This window comes from Eupeodes corollae, chromosome 1 (assembly GCF_945859685.1).
Source record: "Eupeodes corollae chromosome 1, idEupCoro1.1, whole genome shotgun sequence".
Lineage (NCBI taxonomy): Eukaryota > Metazoa > Arthropoda > Insecta > Diptera > Syrphidae > Eupeodes > Eupeodes corollae.
In genome coordinates, this window is record NC_079147.1 from 55,263,385 (window position 1) to 55,282,466 (window position 19,082).

General features: G+C 35.2%; 2 protein-coding genes across 2 annotated transcripts; one reads left to right on the forward strand and one right to left on the reverse strand.

Annotated features, from left to right (window-relative positions):
* Nucleotides 1-2,092: 2,092 nt before the first annotated feature.
* LOC129938863 (golgin subfamily A member 7) lies at nucleotides 2,093-12,156 on the forward strand. Its single transcript, XM_056046669.1, has 4 exons — nucleotides 2,093-2,218; nucleotides 2,304-2,454; nucleotides 10,506-10,658; nucleotides 10,750-12,156. Exons 2-4 carry the CDS (start codon nucleotides 2,320-2,322, stop codon nucleotides 10,888-10,890), a joined length of 429 nt encoding a protein of 142 aa, XP_055902644.1. The 5' UTR covers nucleotides 2,093-2,218; nucleotides 2,304-2,319; the 3' UTR covers nucleotides 10,891-12,156.
* Nucleotides 12,157-15,771: 3,615 nt separating this feature from the next.
* On the reverse strand, nucleotides 15,772-16,260 carry LOC129939334 (uncharacterized). Its single transcript, XM_056047314.1, has one exon. It carries the CDS (start codon nucleotides 16,258-16,260, stop codon nucleotides 15,772-15,774), a length of 489 nt encoding a protein of 162 aa, XP_055903289.1.
* Between the last annotated feature and the right edge of the window lie 2,822 nt (nucleotides 16,261-19,082).

The following is a 19,082-nucleotide window of genomic DNA, read 5'->3' on the forward strand; positions in this document are numbered from 1 at the left end:
TGTTTATGACCTGCAGGCTGTTCTCCAATGTCCCAAAGGAGAGTCAAGTAATTTTTGTTAAGTATCGAAGCTTAAAATTTTCAACTTTACCATCTGTCAGCTGAAGAGCAAGGAAGTTAACTGCTTCGTATGGCACGAGGGCGAGGCCGGAAGGGGAGCAAATGAAATCGGTTCTTGCGTTTTCATGTACCTCAAAAGCCTCCAAGAAAACTCAACCCAATCGTTTGATGTCGTGTTTTACTCCGACAATTGCTGTGGACAGCAAAAAGACAAGTTTATGATTGCATTGTATGCTTATGCTGTTCAAATATTTCCTAATTTGAACAGCATACGCCATAAATATTTGATTAAAGGACATACCCAAAACGAGGACGATTCAGCCCATTCTGTCATTGAGCGTGCCGTAAAAACAACTTTAAAATCTGGATCGATTTACACTCCTGACCAATACATTACCATTATTCGCACAGCTAAGAAAACTGGAAAACCATTCTTAGTTAATGAGCTAGACCAGGCACCTTTCTTTGACTTAAAAGCCTTATCTTTGCGAATTGGATCAAACTACAATATGGATGACCAACAAAAATAAAATTAAAATGACTGATATTAAAATAATGAAATTTGAAAAAGATTCACCTGGGATTTATTATGTCAAAACGTCATACGCCGATGATGATTTTTTTAAGTAACAAAAAAATTCAAATAGCTTTTCTGAAAATTCAAGAATTTTGACTTATGTCAGTTTGCTTTTCAAGCGACGATATGTATATCGTCAGTATAATGTATGTGGTTAAGCTTGTCAAACAGACTCCATTGGATACCGTGTCTTTCATTTGTACCCCCCGTGGAAGTCTTCACATCGTCAATCGCCAGCAAAAACAGAATTGATGACAAGACATCTCCTTGTCTCACTCCTTGATGCACATCCAAGGAGTCGGAAAGCTGTCTATTGTGCAAAACAAAACACCTTGCGTTGTTGTACGATTCTTTAATAACAGCGACAATTTTCTCAGGGATTCCACTCAGCCTCTTTTTTTTCAACTCGAAGCATAAAATGTTCAGCACTAACTTTCTTAAAATGAAGTCTTTGTCAAAGTGAATTACTTATATGCATTGACATACTATACATGGACTGCTAGTGGTGTGAATTTTCCATACAAAATTTGAATAAAAATGGTTCCACTTCAAATTAGCTACACTAGCCCTTTCAGGCACAGTGGCAAAAAAAGTTATGAAATATTTAGCGCCATCTGTTTGTATTTAGTTGAGATAAGCTTTTTCTGACATAGAAAGTACTGACATCTAGTATAATTTGTTGAAGACAAACGATGCCATGTTTTTTTGCTGTGAGCAGTGCTGTCGTTTTGAAAATTTCAAGAGTAGTATTTTTCTATCATTTTGGGGAGCATTTTCTTAAATTGAGGAGTAAAACAAAAAAACAACAAACACATGCTTGGCCCATGAACAAAATTAAAAACTGAAAATAAAAATATCCAAATTCGAAGTTAATTGGTTAAAACAGACAAATAGAAGGATATAATATCGTACCAAATTTTTGCTTTCACTGCTTAAAGGCCAACATTTTAAAATAATAAATTTCTTTTCCGTTTTATTTTGGGGAGTAGTTTTCGTCCGTGTGTAGAGTAGCAGTTGACTCTGAAAATAGTAAAATACTACTATAGTAGCAAAAACGACAGCAGTGGATGTGAGTATTAAATGTTACACAATTTTTCCGCATAGCCCTCTTTGCGCTAGTGTTTTGTCCGTTAAAAGTGGAACCATCCTGAAGTTGGCTACTAGCAGTCCATGTATAGTATGTCAATGCTTATATGAATAATAAAAGAAAATCAAAACTAATTTTGTTTTCTATAAAATTATTAGAAAATATTTCAAACATAAGTGTACGAATAGTAAATGTTTGAACCTATCAGCTGGTACAGTACAAAATGGAAAACATTTTTAAACTTGGTACTATCAAGGCTTCAAACCTTTTTCATAGTGACATCTACATTCTGAAAGCAACAACCTTACGCTAACCTTGCTAAACTGTCACATAAATTTCTATCCAATTCTAAACAATTTTCTGACATTTGACATTTTCTGTCAGTCACGAAAAAAAAATAAAATTTTTGTTCGAGGTTCGAGTTAAAGAAATTACAGTCATCAAAAGAAGGAAGGAAAAGTTATCTTAAAAATTTACAATTTATCGCTGAAATCGGTATGAAAAATGTGAATTAAAATTCAATTAATTACGGGAATGTGTTTTCAATTAAAAAATGTAAAACTTTCAATTGTGATTTTAGGATATACCGCTGCAAAATGTCACAAACAGGGACTCCAGCGACAACAGCACTCCAGTCAACAAATTGTACAAAAGTCTTCATTCAACGCGACTACAGTGAGGGGACATCAGTGAAATTCCATACGAGGCTTCCAAGCGAATTAGAGGGTCTTGTAAGTGTGTTTACCTTAATCCATTAAGTTAGAAAAGATTTTCTAAAATTAGATTAAAGTTAATCTAATTTTGGATTGCATGGCGTTACTGATAATAAGTTAAAAAGTGTGTTGTAAAAGTCCTTGACACAAAAAAAGTAAATGAACTTTTAAAGCAAAAATAAATACATAAGTGAATTGGGATGGGATGCAAATTATAAACAAATGCCCCCTTCTCTTGGGAGTTCTCGAATAATGAATGGGAACCAGACATACAAAGTTCAATACTCAATTTCTTTGTTTTCATTTTCTGTCTGACAGAAGTGAAAATTAATACTCTCTTTTATTAATTGGAAATTTCATACAATTCGACACTCGTCATTGTGGAAACTGTCGCAACACTGCAATACCTCTGCACCTACTCTTCTGACCCTTTTGTTGAATATCTTCGAAAAAAAAATTAATTATTTTCAATACATCAAACATATAAAAATTAGTACAATTTGATAACGATAAAATAAACTTAGTATTTAAAAACAAAGTATCAAATCTAAACTTTCAACAATTTGCTTAGAAAAGTTCCAATGGCTTAGCAAAGGCGGGCAAATAGAACACATCCCCAGGTAGCAAGGGCAGCAAATTGTAGCTAATTGAATGAATAAAATATTAAAATCTGTTTCAAATGATCGATTATCTGAAATCAAAATATGACTTCGTGCCATAAGTTCTCTTACAAGCATAAAACGCCATACTAAAACTATACCTTAAAATACAATAAAGATAATCTAAGGAAGGTTCATAAGAATAGCTAGTGTCTTACAGGGGCCCTTCGATCCTGTCCAATAGATGTCTAATTTAATATTTAGTATGGTAGAGTTCGCTAAGGCTTAAAGAATCAAACTGTTGGTTTGGGCATGGCAACACGAACGAACTGATTTCAGCGGATATTTTTGCGACGGACACCGACTACAGCACCCCTGCCTTGAACCAAAGTAAAGATTTCAAAGTTATCTTTTCTGCCAGAAAAGATTGGGAGGATAGCATGGTTACGAAAGACTTCGATACCGCTATCTTTACTGACGGTTCAATGATGAAGTGTGGAGCTCGGTTGCGAATTTCCTTTGAGACCTTGAATGTCTCGTAAGTCTGTATCTCGACTACCTGATTGTGCCAGTGTATTTCAAGAGGAATTACAAGCAATCAGAGAAGCATCTAAAATATTCAAATAAAACTTGACAAGCAAGCTGCTTTTATGGCTATCAATACGGCCTAAACGTCCTTTATACTGGTCCAAAACTATCGTGATGAACTATAGAGCCTCAACATCAACCTCCGTGTCAGTCTTATTTGGGCTCTAGTTTATAGTGGCATTTATGGAAATGAACGTAGCTCGCTTATAAAAATGGTAAATATTTCTCTTGGAGCTATGAAGGGCAAACATTTTTGACAGCATCTAACCGCAGGTATAACAGTACAGTATTTAACGTCAAGCGTATAAATTGAATGGTGATAATATCATCATTAGTTCATTTACTTCGCTTTATTTTATTTTAACGGTTTATGGTCTAAAGAAATAGCCAGCTGCATTCCTCCCCTTAAACAGTTAAATTGTAATGCTCGCGCTTCTAGGAATGCTCATTAGTATACCCTTGAGCCCAACTTAGCGTGTCCTGCAAAGTACAGAGATTAATTGTTTAGCCTTACAACACTATCAACCCTATTCTGCTATTCACGTGGATCTTTTATTCGATTCACCCCTTCGATTCCCTTTCACACTGCTTTTGCATTCTGCTATCCATCGGGTGAACTACATTATCCTTAACCAATTTGACATTCACGTAAACAGCTGTTCATGTGACAATCTTGAGAATGTTGGATAAATTGTTTTGATTCATACAAAAATTAAGTTTAATCAATTCAATTGTTTAATTTGTGTAATTTTTGGAAATTGACTTTTTATTCTAATTGTAAATAGAGGAATAAGAGTGTCCTCAAACAGGGAGCTTCAGAGAAATGATAGAAAGTAAAAAAAAACTCAGCCACGTCTTTCCTTTTTGGTCCTAGGAGGTTAGGTCTGTCTCTTAGGCTATTACAAAATTCTCGAAATCTTCGGGTTGTCGTTTTGCATTATATTTTACAATATCTGTATTTTATTTAACTACAAAAATATTTTTTTGCAAATTGTTCCTTGTGTGTCGTTCTTCCCCTAAAAATGTTTATAATCTTTTATTCATACAAAAATATTCTAAGTTAAGCAATAAATTAATTTTTACTTACATTTTTTATCAACAATTAACAAACCAAGCATGAAATGCAAAATCCGTCTCACTTCTTATGCGGATCTGAATTGTATACAATAAATGCGTTCACGTGAATAGAAGAATACAGCACAGTATTACCGACGTTACCGACATACACCGATTCACTTCGAATGAATAGTAGTGAAAATTCAAGAAAAATTCCCCCCGATCAATAGCAGGCTGTATGTCTTTCCCAGTTATTGCATGATTCAGAAATTTTAAAACAAATGTGCGCCGACACCTCCTTTCAAAGTCTCTCCCTTTCCTTTTGCTTTCACCTTCAACGATTATTATAAAAACAAACATTGTCTATTAAAATTGTGTATTAAAATGTGGAGTCCCGAGAGAAAATCATAAGCTTCTATAAGACCTACGATGTTGGTCCTATGGCAATTTTTTGTTTTCTTGGCTAATTTTTTCTTCCTGTAAAAGAATTCATTTTTATTTAAAATGGTATCTGTTAAACTTTTACCAAACATTCTACCACATATCTATGGTACAATTTTTCACATTTGTTCTATGGTACAATTTTTCACATTTGTTCTCAGTAACACTTTCAATCAAACCATTACAGAAGCGTGGTGATGGTGACGTTTGACCCTAAGAATAACAGTTTTAGTTTTATATAATGATGTGGCATAAATTTTATCGTTTTCTTTGTAAACTTCTTCAACTTTAAAAATCTTTTCATTCGAAAAAAAAACTATTTCATTGTCCATTCTCGAGTCACAGTAAAAGCCCTTCGACTCTTTCCACAATAACTTTTTAGAGTCGAAGTATTACCAAAATGTGTAGATGTTCTCTAACCGACATTGAAATAGATCTTTTGAATATACACATACTGGTATACAAAAAAATCCGATTCAGGAACATTATTGCGGTTCCCAATGGTTTTATAATAAGACAATTTCAAAAACTCATTACTTACTTATGCGAGGCGATTCTTTTTCATTAGCCCTTCACTCCAGAAGCGAAACAAGAAACCAAGTTGGGATTTATTCGTTTCTTACTTATGTAAATATTTTCAAAAATTAGATAACCATTTTATATCAAATTATTGTCTTGAGGAACAAGGTCTTAAAGTTTTGTAACAATGTATGGCAGGACTAGGTAATAATTTATTATAACCAATCGCATTAAATTTTAAGAATCAGCATTTTTTTTTAATATTGTCCTCCTTGTTCCATATTCGTGTAGTGCGGCTTAAGAAAGAGTCCATGTACTTAACAGTACGTCCAAAATTAAGCTCAAGGGTAAACTAATGAACATTCCTAAAAGTACGGTAAAATTGTTTAAGCGAAGGAATGCAAATGGCTATTTCACTAATGCATTTTTTTTTAATAAAATAACAATAAAACAATGATGAGACATGAGACTTTGCAGCGTTGTTTGAGAGAAACAAATGCCTCGGTAAGAGAACGGTCTCTTATCATTTTTGGAGCTCTCTTTTAAATTCTATCCAAAAGTTTCAAGTACGTTATTGAGGCATCAGTCGAAATATGGAAATTATTTTTGACGAATAAAAGCTTTGTAAATTTTAGTTTTTGACGAATAAAAGATTTATAAATTTTACCCAAGTCAGAAAAAGCAAAAATCTTCTTGCATTGTCGGAGAAAATCTAAAAGCTTAGCAGCATTTTTGGTGATGTCAAATATGTGATCACACCACAACAGGTGGCTTGTGATACACATACCTAAAACTAAAAGCTGTTCAGTCTACTGAAAATTAATTAATTAAATATTCTGTCATGATATTTAATTACTTACTTACTTAAGGTGGCGCTACAGTCCTGTGTAAACTAGGGCCTCACCCAACAAACTTCTACATCTAGCTCGGTCCCTAGCTAGATGTCTCCAGTTTCAAGCTCCAATTGTGCGCGCAACATGATTCGCGACATTCCTCTACTGTGCTATCCTGTGGGTGTGGATTCGAGGACTTTCCGGGCCGGAGCATTGGTCTCCATGCGCTCTACGTGACCCAGCCATCTTAGTCGTTGGACTTTTACCCTTCTGGCTAAGTCTACGTCGCTGTACAGCCCGTACAGCTCGTCGTTCCATCTTCTACTCACTCACTCACTCCCCTTCGATGCATACCGGATCGTAGATCACACAAAGAACTTTTCCCTCGAAGCGACCCAAGGTGCTTTCATCCGCTTTTGTCATAGTCCATGCTTCTGCACAATAAAGCAGGACGGGAATAATAAGGGTCTTATATAGCAACACTTTGGTCCTTCGAGAGAGGACTTTGCCACTCAATTGCTTTCTTAGCGGTTAGCAAGAACTATTCTTCGTTTGATCTCAGTGCTGGTGTTGTTTTCTGCGTTTACAGCGGAGCCTAGGTAGTCAAAGTCCTTGACAACCTCAAAGTTACGTCTGCCGATGGTGACGTTTTGACCAAGACGTCGGTGTTGTAGGTCCTTTTTTGACGACAGCATGTATTTTGTTTTTCTCTCATTAACCGTTAAACCCATTTTTGCCACCTCTGCCTTAATATTTACTAACAAAAGCCCCATTGACATCAAGCTGAGTTCTTCCGTCAATGTCAATGTCAATGTCAACAGCATATGCTAGTAATTACCAGTAGGACTACGCATTAAATATTTAGTATTCTGCAGGGCCCTTAGGCTCAAAGAATCAAACAGTTGGTCTTACGTACCCTATGGGCACGGCAACACTAACAAACTGATTCCAGCGGATATTTTTGATACGGTCACCGACTATTACACCCCTGTCTTGAACCTTCGTAAAGATTTTAAAGTCATCTTTCCCGCCAGAAAAGTTTGGAAGGATGGCATGGTTTAGAAAGACTTTGATACTACTGTTGTAACTGACGGATAAAAGATGAAGTGCGGGGTTGGGTCAGGAATCTTCTTCGAATCCTTAAATGTGTATAAGTCTTTTCTATTTCAAGCGGAAATATTAGCAATTAGAAAAGCATTAAAAATGCTTTCGGCCACAACATCCTCTATACAACAATGTCGGGCTTTACTTTGCAGAATAAACATCCACCTCCGTGTCACTCTTTTTTATGTTTCAGATCATAGGAAATGAACGGGCTGATGAGTTGGCAAGACAAGGATCGGCCCTTTATAGCTCACTTGCGAAAATGATAAATATTCCTCTTGAAGCTATGAAGGGCTACAGTTTCTCAATTTTTCTGATAGAATCCAACCACAGGTGGAACATTTTAACGGATTGTACCATATCCAGGAAGTTATATCGAACTTTTATGCAGACCCAGGCATGGTATAGTCAGGGTCACTGTAATATATAGCGGACATTGGCCGATAATAGCGCATGCAGCAAAACTGGTATCCCTCATAATACTCACTGCTGTGATTCACTTTCTCTATAAATGTCCTGCCCTGGCCAGTTCTAGGATTAAGCTTAGATTAAATTAAAGTGACAGACCACAGCTATAAAGCCAGACCATAATCGTTGTGACCTTCAGTGACCTCACTGTTTCTACTGATTTTTGTACAGTATTTCACTTAACTCTATAAGTGGTCTTTCAGGCAAGCTCTCCAATTCTGACCAAAAAAAATTATGTTAAGAATATTAAAATATGGAGTACCGAGAGCAGTTTTCTTGTCTTGATTTTCTTTGTCTCACCAAAATCCTGTAGAAGAGTTCATCTATTTTTATTTGTTGAAACCTTACCCAAACCGTTTTCCACATCTCTTTTGTAAAATGGGTCTTTAGTGGTATTTGTTCATGTACTGCTTTCATAATCATACTTACTTAAGGTGGCGCTACAGTCTTGTGTGAACTCATCCAACAAATTCCCCATCTAGCTCAGTGCCTAGATAGATGTTTCCAGTTGAGATCGAAGTTGCGTGAGGTTACATTCCACTTGTGCGCGCCTGATCCGCGGTCTTCCTCTACTGCGCTGTCCTGTACTCGTGGATTCGAGGACTTTCGGACCGAAGCAATGGTTTCCATCTCAGTCTTTACACTTTTATCCTTCTGGCTAAGTCTACGTTTCTGTAAAGCTCGTGGTTCCATTTTCTCCTTCACTAACCTTCTATGCATACAGATCCGTAGAACGCGAAGAACTTTCCTCTTTAAAAACTACCCAAGGTGTGATCATTGGTATATATACCCGTATAGCCGGACGGGGATAATGAGAGTCTTATAAAGCGACACTTTGGTCACTCCAAAAAGAGTTTTACTACTCAATTTCTTTCTTAGCCCAAAAAAACAGTAGCAAAAGCAGTTTTTCGTTTGATCTCAGCGCTGGTGTTGTTTTCTGCGTTCTTAGCGGAGCCTATGTAGACAAAGTTCTTAACTTAGCCTTTAGTGTTGACGTGGGAGTTCTGCACTATTCTTTTAATGACGATGTTAAAAAAACTCTTATGACAACGTATCGCCTAGTTAAGTTGTTTCCAACCTTTATAGAGCAGCGTGAATTATCCATGGTCAACTTGCACAAACGTACGAGTTCGGCAGTGTTATAAAAACTACACATGACTTTGTACACTTCGTTCCTATAGATAGTGCCAAATGAGGTCTTAAAATCGGTGAAGGGATAGTGGATGTCGATTTAAATTTCTTGGATTTTTGCCAGAATCTAGCATAATGTGAATATTTGATGGACAATTTACTTTCCTGGTCTAACGACACTCTGATAAGGATCTATTAGGTTGCCAACGATAGACTTTCGACGTTCACATAATCCGGCAACCAAGATTTTTTAAGGAATGTTGGATTATCCTACCTGACAGCGGAATTCGGTTCGTCGTCGCTGTTATACAGTCTGAAGAAGTGGTGCTTTTATATCTTCAGCATTGGCTGCGGTTCCACTATAATGTTTTGTCTTTGCAGAAAATGAAGTTCGAAGTTTATGTATCTGTGAATTTCGTTGCACCTCCTCATAAAACTTTCGAACTTCATTTCTTTTTTTGAACCGCTCAACATCTTCAACCGCACGATTCTTATGCTCACTTTTTCCTTCTGAGAAATCGGTGTTCCTTTCTCCTCCTCTGCACATAGAGGGAGCTTCTATCATTGCATCTTGGCAATGTTGCCACTGGTTCTCGGTTCATTTTGTTGGCGGCAGTATACTTCGAAAAAGGTTACTTGTGAGTGACTCGGTCGGAGAAAGATTTGGCGATTTCTTGCGATTGTAAAAGTTGGACGTTGTATCTTCTCCCAGCATTTCCCTATTTTGCCATGGGTCTGGAAATCCGAAGTGCTACCTTGTTTACAACGAGGAAGTGGTCCGAGTCGATGTTAGCTTCTTTGAAAGTTCGGACATTCATAATGCTGGAAACGCAATGTGGTAAATCTGGTTGACGGAAATTCATCTAAAGAACTCCAAGTTACTTTTGTGGATGTTGAGGTGTGGAAAACGCGTACTGGCTACCATGACATTTCGCCCCGCAGCAAAATTGATGAGTCTGAAACCGTTATCAGAAGTGTTACCGTACAGGCTGCTTCACCGTCGATTCCCCCTTTGGAGTTCTTGCGCTGCAGTCTGCATGAAAGGAGAATTGCCTTAGTGGAAATACCCCCCCCCCTTTTCTCGTTTGCTAACAACTTTCCACTGGGGTTAAATAAACAGTCTTCTAAATTTTAAAAAATCCCATCACTCACTATTAAGTTTAAGTTCGGACAGATATCGCGATTTTCTTATCTTGAAGCAAGTTCTACATTCACAAATGTTTATTCTACTGAAATCTTCTTGCTTTTTCCAAATTAAGCCCCCCCCCCCTCAAAAATTCAGATCAATTGTTTAAACTATTAAAAATGTTATTCTTTTATTCTCTTCCAGATTGAACGTCAGATTTTCGAGTCAACAATAAATAGACTAAATGAATTTTTTGCGGAGGCTGAAAAGGGCACATGCAGCACATACTGTGAGGGTTGCATTGGATGTATTACAGCTTATCTAGTATATATGTGCTCAGAAACGCATTACGAAAAGGTACGGTTTTTTTTTCAAATTCTAAAATAAAAACGAAATAAACATTTTCATTATTTAATATTATGATTATTTATTAAAAAAAAAAAAAAAGGTCCTGCGTAAAATATCGAAATTCATTGCTGCCCAAAATGAACGCATTTACAATCCCAAAGGTTTGCAAGTAATTGATCCGACATACCGTGGTCTACGAGTCATAGAAATATCCATACTTGATCGTCCAGGACGAACGTGACTTCCGCTTTCCCACTCAACAGAGGAATTTTTCATGTAACGTTTGTGTAAAGCAGACATTTTTTCTTTTTAATATTTTCTTTTCTTTTTGTTTTGTACACATTAATTTTTTGTTTGTTTTCTTTCTTCTTCAATTTAATTAAGTCGTATAATTCCTAAGTTATTAATTATTATTACATATTGATTATTATTTGACCATGAAAAAATGTCGTCGTCGTGTAATTTTGTTCGTCTTAGGACCAATTTTGTTTTCCTCCTACTTATTCTAATTAATTTAACAAAAATAACAAATGTTACGAAGTATTTATTTATATAACACAAACAAAACAAAACGATTTACATTTTTATAATATTGCTTCATTCAATTAAAATCGAAAATAAAAAACCAATACTCATCATCATCCATCACATTCAAAAACATCATTTTCTTGATCAGTTTTCGTAACAAGAAATATTTAACTTTTTGTTTTATTATTTGAAGAAAACCCAAAACATTTGTATTAATCTGTCGAGTTGGGAGTCAAAAGTCAAAAACTTAAACTTAAACAAAAACAAACCAAATGAAAAACTTCAATCAGTATAAAAACACTTAAAGATTTGACCTACATACATAAAAACGTAAATGATTTTATGAAAATCTAAATAAAAATATCGAATTATTCTTAAATGTAAAATTACACAGTGTCAATCTATAGCAAACAAAACACAAATAGTTAATAAAACATACATTTTCCCTCACATCTCAAAAAGATGTCCGTAATAAAATAAAAGTAAACAGTTTTAAAAATACAGAAATTGTAAATGTATCAATTTATATTAATACATATTTACATATACAATATTATTTGCATACGGAATTTTGTTTTATATACTTATGTATGTATATGCATGTGTTTTGCTGCACATAATATTTAATGATATATAAAAATATGTAAGCGCCCCCCAATATTACATTCTTATAACCGAGTTTCATTGTTCAAACATTTTTATTTGTTTTTTGGTTTAAAGTTATTTTTCGAAATTATATCTGCGAGTAGTACATACGAGTATATACATAGTTACAAACATACATAGTGTTGTTATAACTTCAATATTTATACTTTTGAAACCCCATAATACAATATTAAAATGATGAAATATACAAAAATATAACAAAATGTAATGAAAATTGAAAAGTAACTGACCATAATGTGAATTATGAATTTGCATTCATATTTATAGAATAAAAATAAAATAAATAAATAGATACATAATAATATAAAAAAAACGGTTTGCATTTTAGCTGTACAATTTTTAAGAAAGAAAATTTAAATTTAATTTTAATTTTGTTTAAACATAAATTTAATTCTCAAAAGGAAACAAAGAAAGAACATTAAAAGCGTGCGACCAAAGATTTTGATAAGTTCAAAGACAGAAATGTTGTTTGAAAGCTTAATGGACGAACTGTATACGAGGGGCGTTCAATATATTCTCGGTATCGGGGTGAAGCTGTGGTTATATATACACCATGTCACAAAAGTCTACATACGATTTCAAATTGTATTGTTTTTTATTAAAAAAGTAGTCAACATAAGATTTTTTCATTAAAATATTTCACATTTCTTTTAAATAACAAAATAAATAATAAATAACAAAAAGTTCTTTAAAACTGGGAGTCTGAAATAGAAAAAGGTTATACGAGTCTGTTTTTGGTATTCACAAAAGTCTACATACGGTGTTACTTGGTAATGAATTTGTAGCTATCAGTAACGTGTTGGGCCACCATTTGCTTTTATCACCTCTCCTATTCGTGATGGCATAGAAAGAACTAGTTTTTGGGTAAGTTCGGGTGAAATTTTGGCCCATTCTTCAGCTAAAACACTTTTGAGCATTGGAATCGATGTTACGGTCCTTTCGCTAAGCTTCTGCTTAAGGTGGGCCCATAGATGCTCAATAGCATTAAGGTCAGGCGATTGTGGAGGATGTTCAAGTTTTGATCGAACGTTGTAAAGCAGCCACTCTTTGACGAGAAACGAGTTATGCTTGGGGTCTTTGTCTTGCATAAATATATAATTGGACTCAAGGTTCAATTTCTGTGTGCTCCTGACTAAATTTGTCTTTAAAATGTTAAGATATTTATGCCGATCCATTATCCCGTCTATGAAGTGAAACTCCCCAACTCCTTTCGCCGCCATGCATCCCCATACCATAACAGATCCCCCTCCATGTTTAACAGTTGGAGAAATGTTTTTCAAGGCAAGCGCTGTATTTGGCTTTCGCCATACTTTGGACCTTCCATCTCGTCCAAAAACATTAAATTTACATTCGTCAGTGAATATCACTCATTCCCAGAATGTTGGATCAGTAACGTGTTTTTTTTCATACTTCTTGGCGTACTCCAATCTTTCAATTCTGTTTTTGGAACTTATCAATGGCTTTTTTCTTGCTACTCGTGAGCTCAAACCAGACCTTTTTAGTACACGACGAACAGTTTCGGGATGAACTGTTATACTTTCAAATGATTGCAGTTCAGCATTATGGCACTCTGTTTTGGATTCTCCACAACTTATCGCACAACTTTCCTCATCGTCCGATCATCCAACTTCCTCGGCCGTCCACTTCTTGGCCTACTATCGTAGTTACCCGTTTCGTTATAGTTTTTTATGATGGTTTGAACTGCTTGATGCTTTTCTGCCAGACATTTTATGTTTTTATAATACTTCCAAAATAAAAATAAACTAAATGCACGATACGTTACTCAAACACGACAACACGAGTAATCATGCAAATATTTACCTTCATTCGCAGTAACGGTATTTTCGGCCAATTTCATGATCGTATGTAGACTTTTGTGACATTTCTTTTGCGTCTCTTTTCAGTTATTTTAGATTTTATTGCGGTGTGTAAGAAAATGTTACTATTTTATGTTGTTTACAAATATTAGAATACTTTATAATGCATAAAGTGCATACAAAAAAAGCTTTCTCTTATTTCAACAAAATGATTAAGAAATTTCGCATCGTATGTAGACTTTTGTGACATGGTGTATAAATTGACTTATTTATCAAGTAATACTATTATTTTAGTGCATTCATGTAAAATTTCATATAAATGTGATTATTATTTACCGTTAAATCTCTATTTAAACAGAATCATAATGGCAACAGAGACGATGATGGTGAAAATTGAGCATCGCGCTGTAATTAAATTTCTCACTAAGCAAGGAAAAAGTCAAAAAACTATTCATGAAGAAATGGTGGCAGTTTACCAGGGTTGCGCACCTTCATTATCAAAAAGTGCAAAAGTGGTCAAGTGAGTTCAAGAGAGGCAGAGAGAGCATTGAAGACGACCCCCGCTCCGGCTAGTGCTTGTACGGGAGAAAGAATCAAAGAAGTCGAAAAACTTGTTCTCGAGGATGCCCGAAAAAAGGTGTAAATGATGGCAGAGATCACCAAGCTTTCGACTGGTACCATTCACACCATCCTTCATGTCCATCTTAACCTTTCAAAGGTCAGTGCAAGGTGGGTGCCACGAATGCTCACAGCGCCTCAGAAAAAAGTGAGAATCGCATGCTGTAAAGAGCTTTTGGAGATGTGTAGTGAGAACGCGGACGGTGTTATGCATCGGATTGTTGCTGGGGACGAAACATGGGTTCACCACTATGAACCTGAAAGCAAACAAGAGTCCATGCAGTGGCATAAAAAAGGAACAGACCCCCCCAAGAAGTTTAAAGTTACTCCGTCTGCCGGGAAGCTCATGTCCACAGTTTTTTGGGACTCAAAGGGAATCTTACTCATTGAGTACAAAAAAAAAGGTGAAACCATCAACGCCAAATCCTACGCTTCCACTTTGCATAATTTGCGGGAGGAAATTAAAAAGAAAAGACGGGGTAAACTCGCAGCGGGTGTGTTGCTTCTTCATGACAACGCTCCTGTTCACACGGCGCGAGTTTCCAAGGCTGCTGTGCGAGATTGCGGTTTTGAAGAAATTCAACATCCATCCTATAGTCCAGACCTTGCCCCTAGTGATTACTTCCTGTTTCCGGATTTGAAAAAATGTCTTCGTGGAAAAAGATTTTCGGATATTGAAGAACTCAAGTCGGCAATAAATGGGTATTTTGCAGGGAAGGAGGAAACTTATTTTTTTGAGTGTTTAAAAAAGCTTATCTCAAGATGTAACAAATGCATTGATGTTAGGGGAGATTATATTGAAAAATAAAAACAATTTAAATTGAATTCGCATTTTCCTTCATATCGATACCGAGAATATATTGAACGCCCCTCGTAGATTCATGTCTAGTTTTGGCATCCCTGGCAAACTCGTCTGTTTGTGCAGGATGAAAATGCTGCTTTTTTGACGTCAAAAATTACATGATGAAAGTATGCTGCAGAGCTCCCACTAGACACTAGATGCACTATCTTTCAAAAGTCTGTCCAATTAGTGGTGTGGGGCTTTTGTGAGTATTGAGGCAGAGTGAAGAATTTATTTAATCAGAGCACATTTATTTAAAAAAATTTATTTAGCAAAAAACGCCTTTTGTAGTTATGATATAAAAATTCAAATTTCCAGTTCGATAAAATATTTTACAATGAAATAAGAAAAGTTTTCATTTGACTAAAAATATTCAGAATTAACTAATTTGTTTTGTTTAGAACAAGTATTCAAAATTCAAAGTATAACAAATAAAATGGTAAAATAATTAATATCAACACTTCTCCTTAATTATTTAACTTCGTAAATATTCAAAGTATTTGCGTAGAAGAGGCTTGGTCAAGATGTCAGCCAGTTGATCCTTGCTTCTGACATGAACTGGCGTGACTGTTGTTCCAATATGCTGCTGGATGAACTTCCTGAATATCGATATGTTTCTTGCCTTTAGTTATCTTTCCTTCATGTGTGTTATTCAGTATGTGAATAGCAGACTATGATTGTCAATATAGTGTGGTGTAGGTTTGCTTGTGTATAATTGTTTTAATTCTTGAGCTAATCTTCGTATCCAACAGACTTCATCTATGGCTAATACTGCTGCTCGATACTCAGCTTTAGCGGTGGAATTTGATACTGTATTTGGTTTTTGAGTTAGCCAAACTATAGGGCCTCCACGTAGTAGGATAACTCCACTAGTGGACTGTCCAGTTTCTGTATCTCCACCATAATCGCAGTCACTATACACAGACAGATTCTTATCTCCATTAAAACTTATTCCAAATTTTGTTGTCTCTTTTATATATTGGAAGATACGTTTTACCATTGCCCAGTGACTTCTCATTGGCTTTTTGGTAAAGCGACTTACGTAATTGACTGCGAAACTTATATCTGGACGTGATATGGTAGCAAGATATAGCAGACTTCCAACTACTTCTCTTTTACTATTACTAGGATCTGTGACCATTCCTCTTTCCATAGGTGTTTAAATCTCCAAAGTTGTATCGTAGCAAAATTCTTTCAGCATATTTGGATTGATTTGAAAATATTCTGTCTTCAGACACTTGAATCTGCATTCCGAGATAAGAGAAGCACTTGTCTCTTTCAGTATCATGAGTGATCTTGAACTTTTGATCAAGTTTCTTCAAAATTTCTAACATCTCGTTTTCATGTTGCCCGACCACGAGACCATCATCAACATGTAAGACAGTAAGTATAGTTCTCTCTTTGTTATAAAAACACATGGGTCATCATCAGAGGATTTGAAACTTAGAGACTTCAGAAATTTTGAAAAAGTCTCTTTTGGTGCCTGTTTTAAACCGTATAGGCTTTTCTTTAATTAGCATACACAACCTGACTCGTCATTGAAGCCTTCTGGTTGGTACATGAAAATTCTTTCATCAAGCTTACCATGTAGAACGCTGTCTTTACGTCAAAAGTCATTAACTTCATACTTTCAGATGCAGCTATGCTCAAGATAAGCCTGATTGACATAAGACGAGCAACAGGACTGAAAACTTCAAAATAATCTCTACCTCCTTTCTGTTCAAACCCTCTGATGACTAGTCTTGCTTTATATCTTCCATCATTTTTCTTTCGTAACACCCAACGACAGGTTAGAGGTGCAATATCCTTAGGTTTTTCAGTTAAGATCCATGTTTTCATTTTTATCAATGAATCATACCCCTCTAACATTGCATTCTTCCAGTTTTCATCTTGAAGGGCTTTATTGACAGAAATATCACTTGTTTCACTGGGCATACTTCCCTTAATATCTTGTGTTATTAGTGCTGTGTCAGTTACATAGTCATTGAATCTTTTTGATGGTTTTATAACGCGACGTAATCGTGAGCTTCTTCTTACAGTTGGCACTACTGGACTTTTAGAGCTATCAGATTTACTTCCATTTTCCTCAGTCTCTTCAGATTCAACGCTTCCATATTCTGAGCTTGTGTATGATTTCTAAGTATCAGATGTTTTAGTACTCGTAAGTGGTGTTTCTATTTCAGTAGAGCTTTCGGTTTCAGTCTTGTCATCAAAAACTACATTGGTCTCATTTATGAAGACTGAAACCTAGAGAATAAACATCATAACCGACAAATGAACCTTTCGTTTATTTTCTGTCCATCTTGCCTCTCTTGTTGCCTTCTTTTAATACGTAGCAGTCACAACCAAAAGATTTCATCTTGTTTACGTCTATTTTTCTTCCAAACCACAAATACGCTGGACTTTTATCTTTAACAACACTAGTACCAGTATGATTGATTGTAAAAACGACATAGCTTACAGCTTCACCCCATAAGTTTTCATTGAGAGCTCGAGCATGAGTGACCGTTCTCGAAGCTTCAACTATCGTTCTCATTTCTCTTTCTATACGTCTGTTTTGTTCTGGAGACTTTCTAAAATTTGTGTCGTTTGGCGGTTCTTTATTTCAGTTCCATTGTCTGAACGAAATGTCTTAACTTTTCTATCAAACTGATTCTCAACTAGTTTCAGGAAAGTTTCCTACATTTCCACTTGAGTCTGTGAATATCGATTGATCTGCATTTGCTGACTGTTTGTAACCCTTATTCAACACTGAACTGACTGAGAAGAGATTGAAAGGCATTTTTGGAGTATGTAATACGTCTTCACTCAGAAAAAAATGAACGGGAGCTATGCCTATAAAGTATTGTTACGGAAATTATAGGCAATTCTTCAATAATTTGGGTAGTATTTCAATAATTATTTTAAAAATCACTATAAAAATTAGGTAAACTTCCTTAATTTTTTTTTAGCTTTATAGGAATAGCAAAAATCGACGTTTTCCTATGCTAAATGGATAATTCCCCTAGACTTGATTGCAAATAGAACAATGTGTATTGGAAAAACACAAATAATCATAATAAGCAGGCGTACTAGCAATTCGGGTAGGAAGTATACCCTTACATTTTGTTGCAGTTCCAATAACTTACTGGTTAATGTTACAATACGGTTAGGAACATTTCCGAACTATGGAAATACTATACTATTTGGGTGATATTACAATACATTCTAGAAAAATATCATACTTTTATTGTTGACATTCCAATAATTCATTGTTACAAAACATTATGATGAGGCAATAAGTCCAAACACTATTATGTATAGGAAATATAACAAAATATGTAGGGTATTCAACAGATCTAAGTAAAAATGAACAATTTCCTACACTGCATAGGAAAAAATGATGCCTGTAGGTTTGGAAGATTTCCAATAAAATATAGTTTTGACAACATATCAGATTGGTGTTTTTAAAGTTCCTATAAATGTACAGCTTAAATACCAATAATTGTTGGTAAATAGACAATATTTGATAACAATAAAATAAATGTGTGAAAATAGAAATAAAAAATTTTACAAAAAAAAACGATTTTATGGGTGTAATTTAGCATTTTATAAGCTAATTCATATTGATATAATTGCAATGACATATGGTTAATGCACCTACTAAAATTGGTTTCACTTGGTTTCCCATAATGTATTGGAAAAAGATTTTTATTATTGTGAAAATAGCCAATCCATTCTAATCCCAAAATATTGTGGTCCTATTCCAAGTCAATACGTAAAATAGCTATATCGGATAGTTATTTCAACAATACATATGGTTGGCAACTCTTAAACGATCAAGGAAAATAGCTTTAATGTATAGGCAACACCATGAATATAATTGGCTGGTAGCCAATATAGGTTATTAAGAATCCCTGATTTCTATGGGTAACAGAACAAGAAAAATAGCGCTGTCATCTATAACGTTTGGGAAAGGCTTCA

What these genes read in the sequence shown, in the direction of transcription:
- LOC129939334 (XM_056047314.1), bottom strand. Translation starts at nt 16,260, where the DNA reads ATGGTCACAGATCCTAGTAATAGTAAAAGAGAAGTAGTTGGAAGTCTG.
- LOC129938863 (XM_056046669.1), top strand. Translation starts at nt 2,320, where the DNA reads ATGTCACAAACAGGGACTCCAGCGACAACAGCACTCCAGTCAACAAAT. An exon ending in CAAGCGAATTAGAGGGTCTT is followed by an intron (nt 2,455 to 10,505) that starts GTAAGTGTGTTT and finishes ATTCTCTTCCAG; the next exon opens with ATTGAACGTCAGATTTTCGA. An exon ending in CAGAAACGCATTACGAAAAG is followed by an intron (nt 10,659 to 10,749) that starts GTACGGTTTTTT and finishes AAAAAAAAAAAG; the next exon opens with GTCCTGCGTAAAATATCGAA.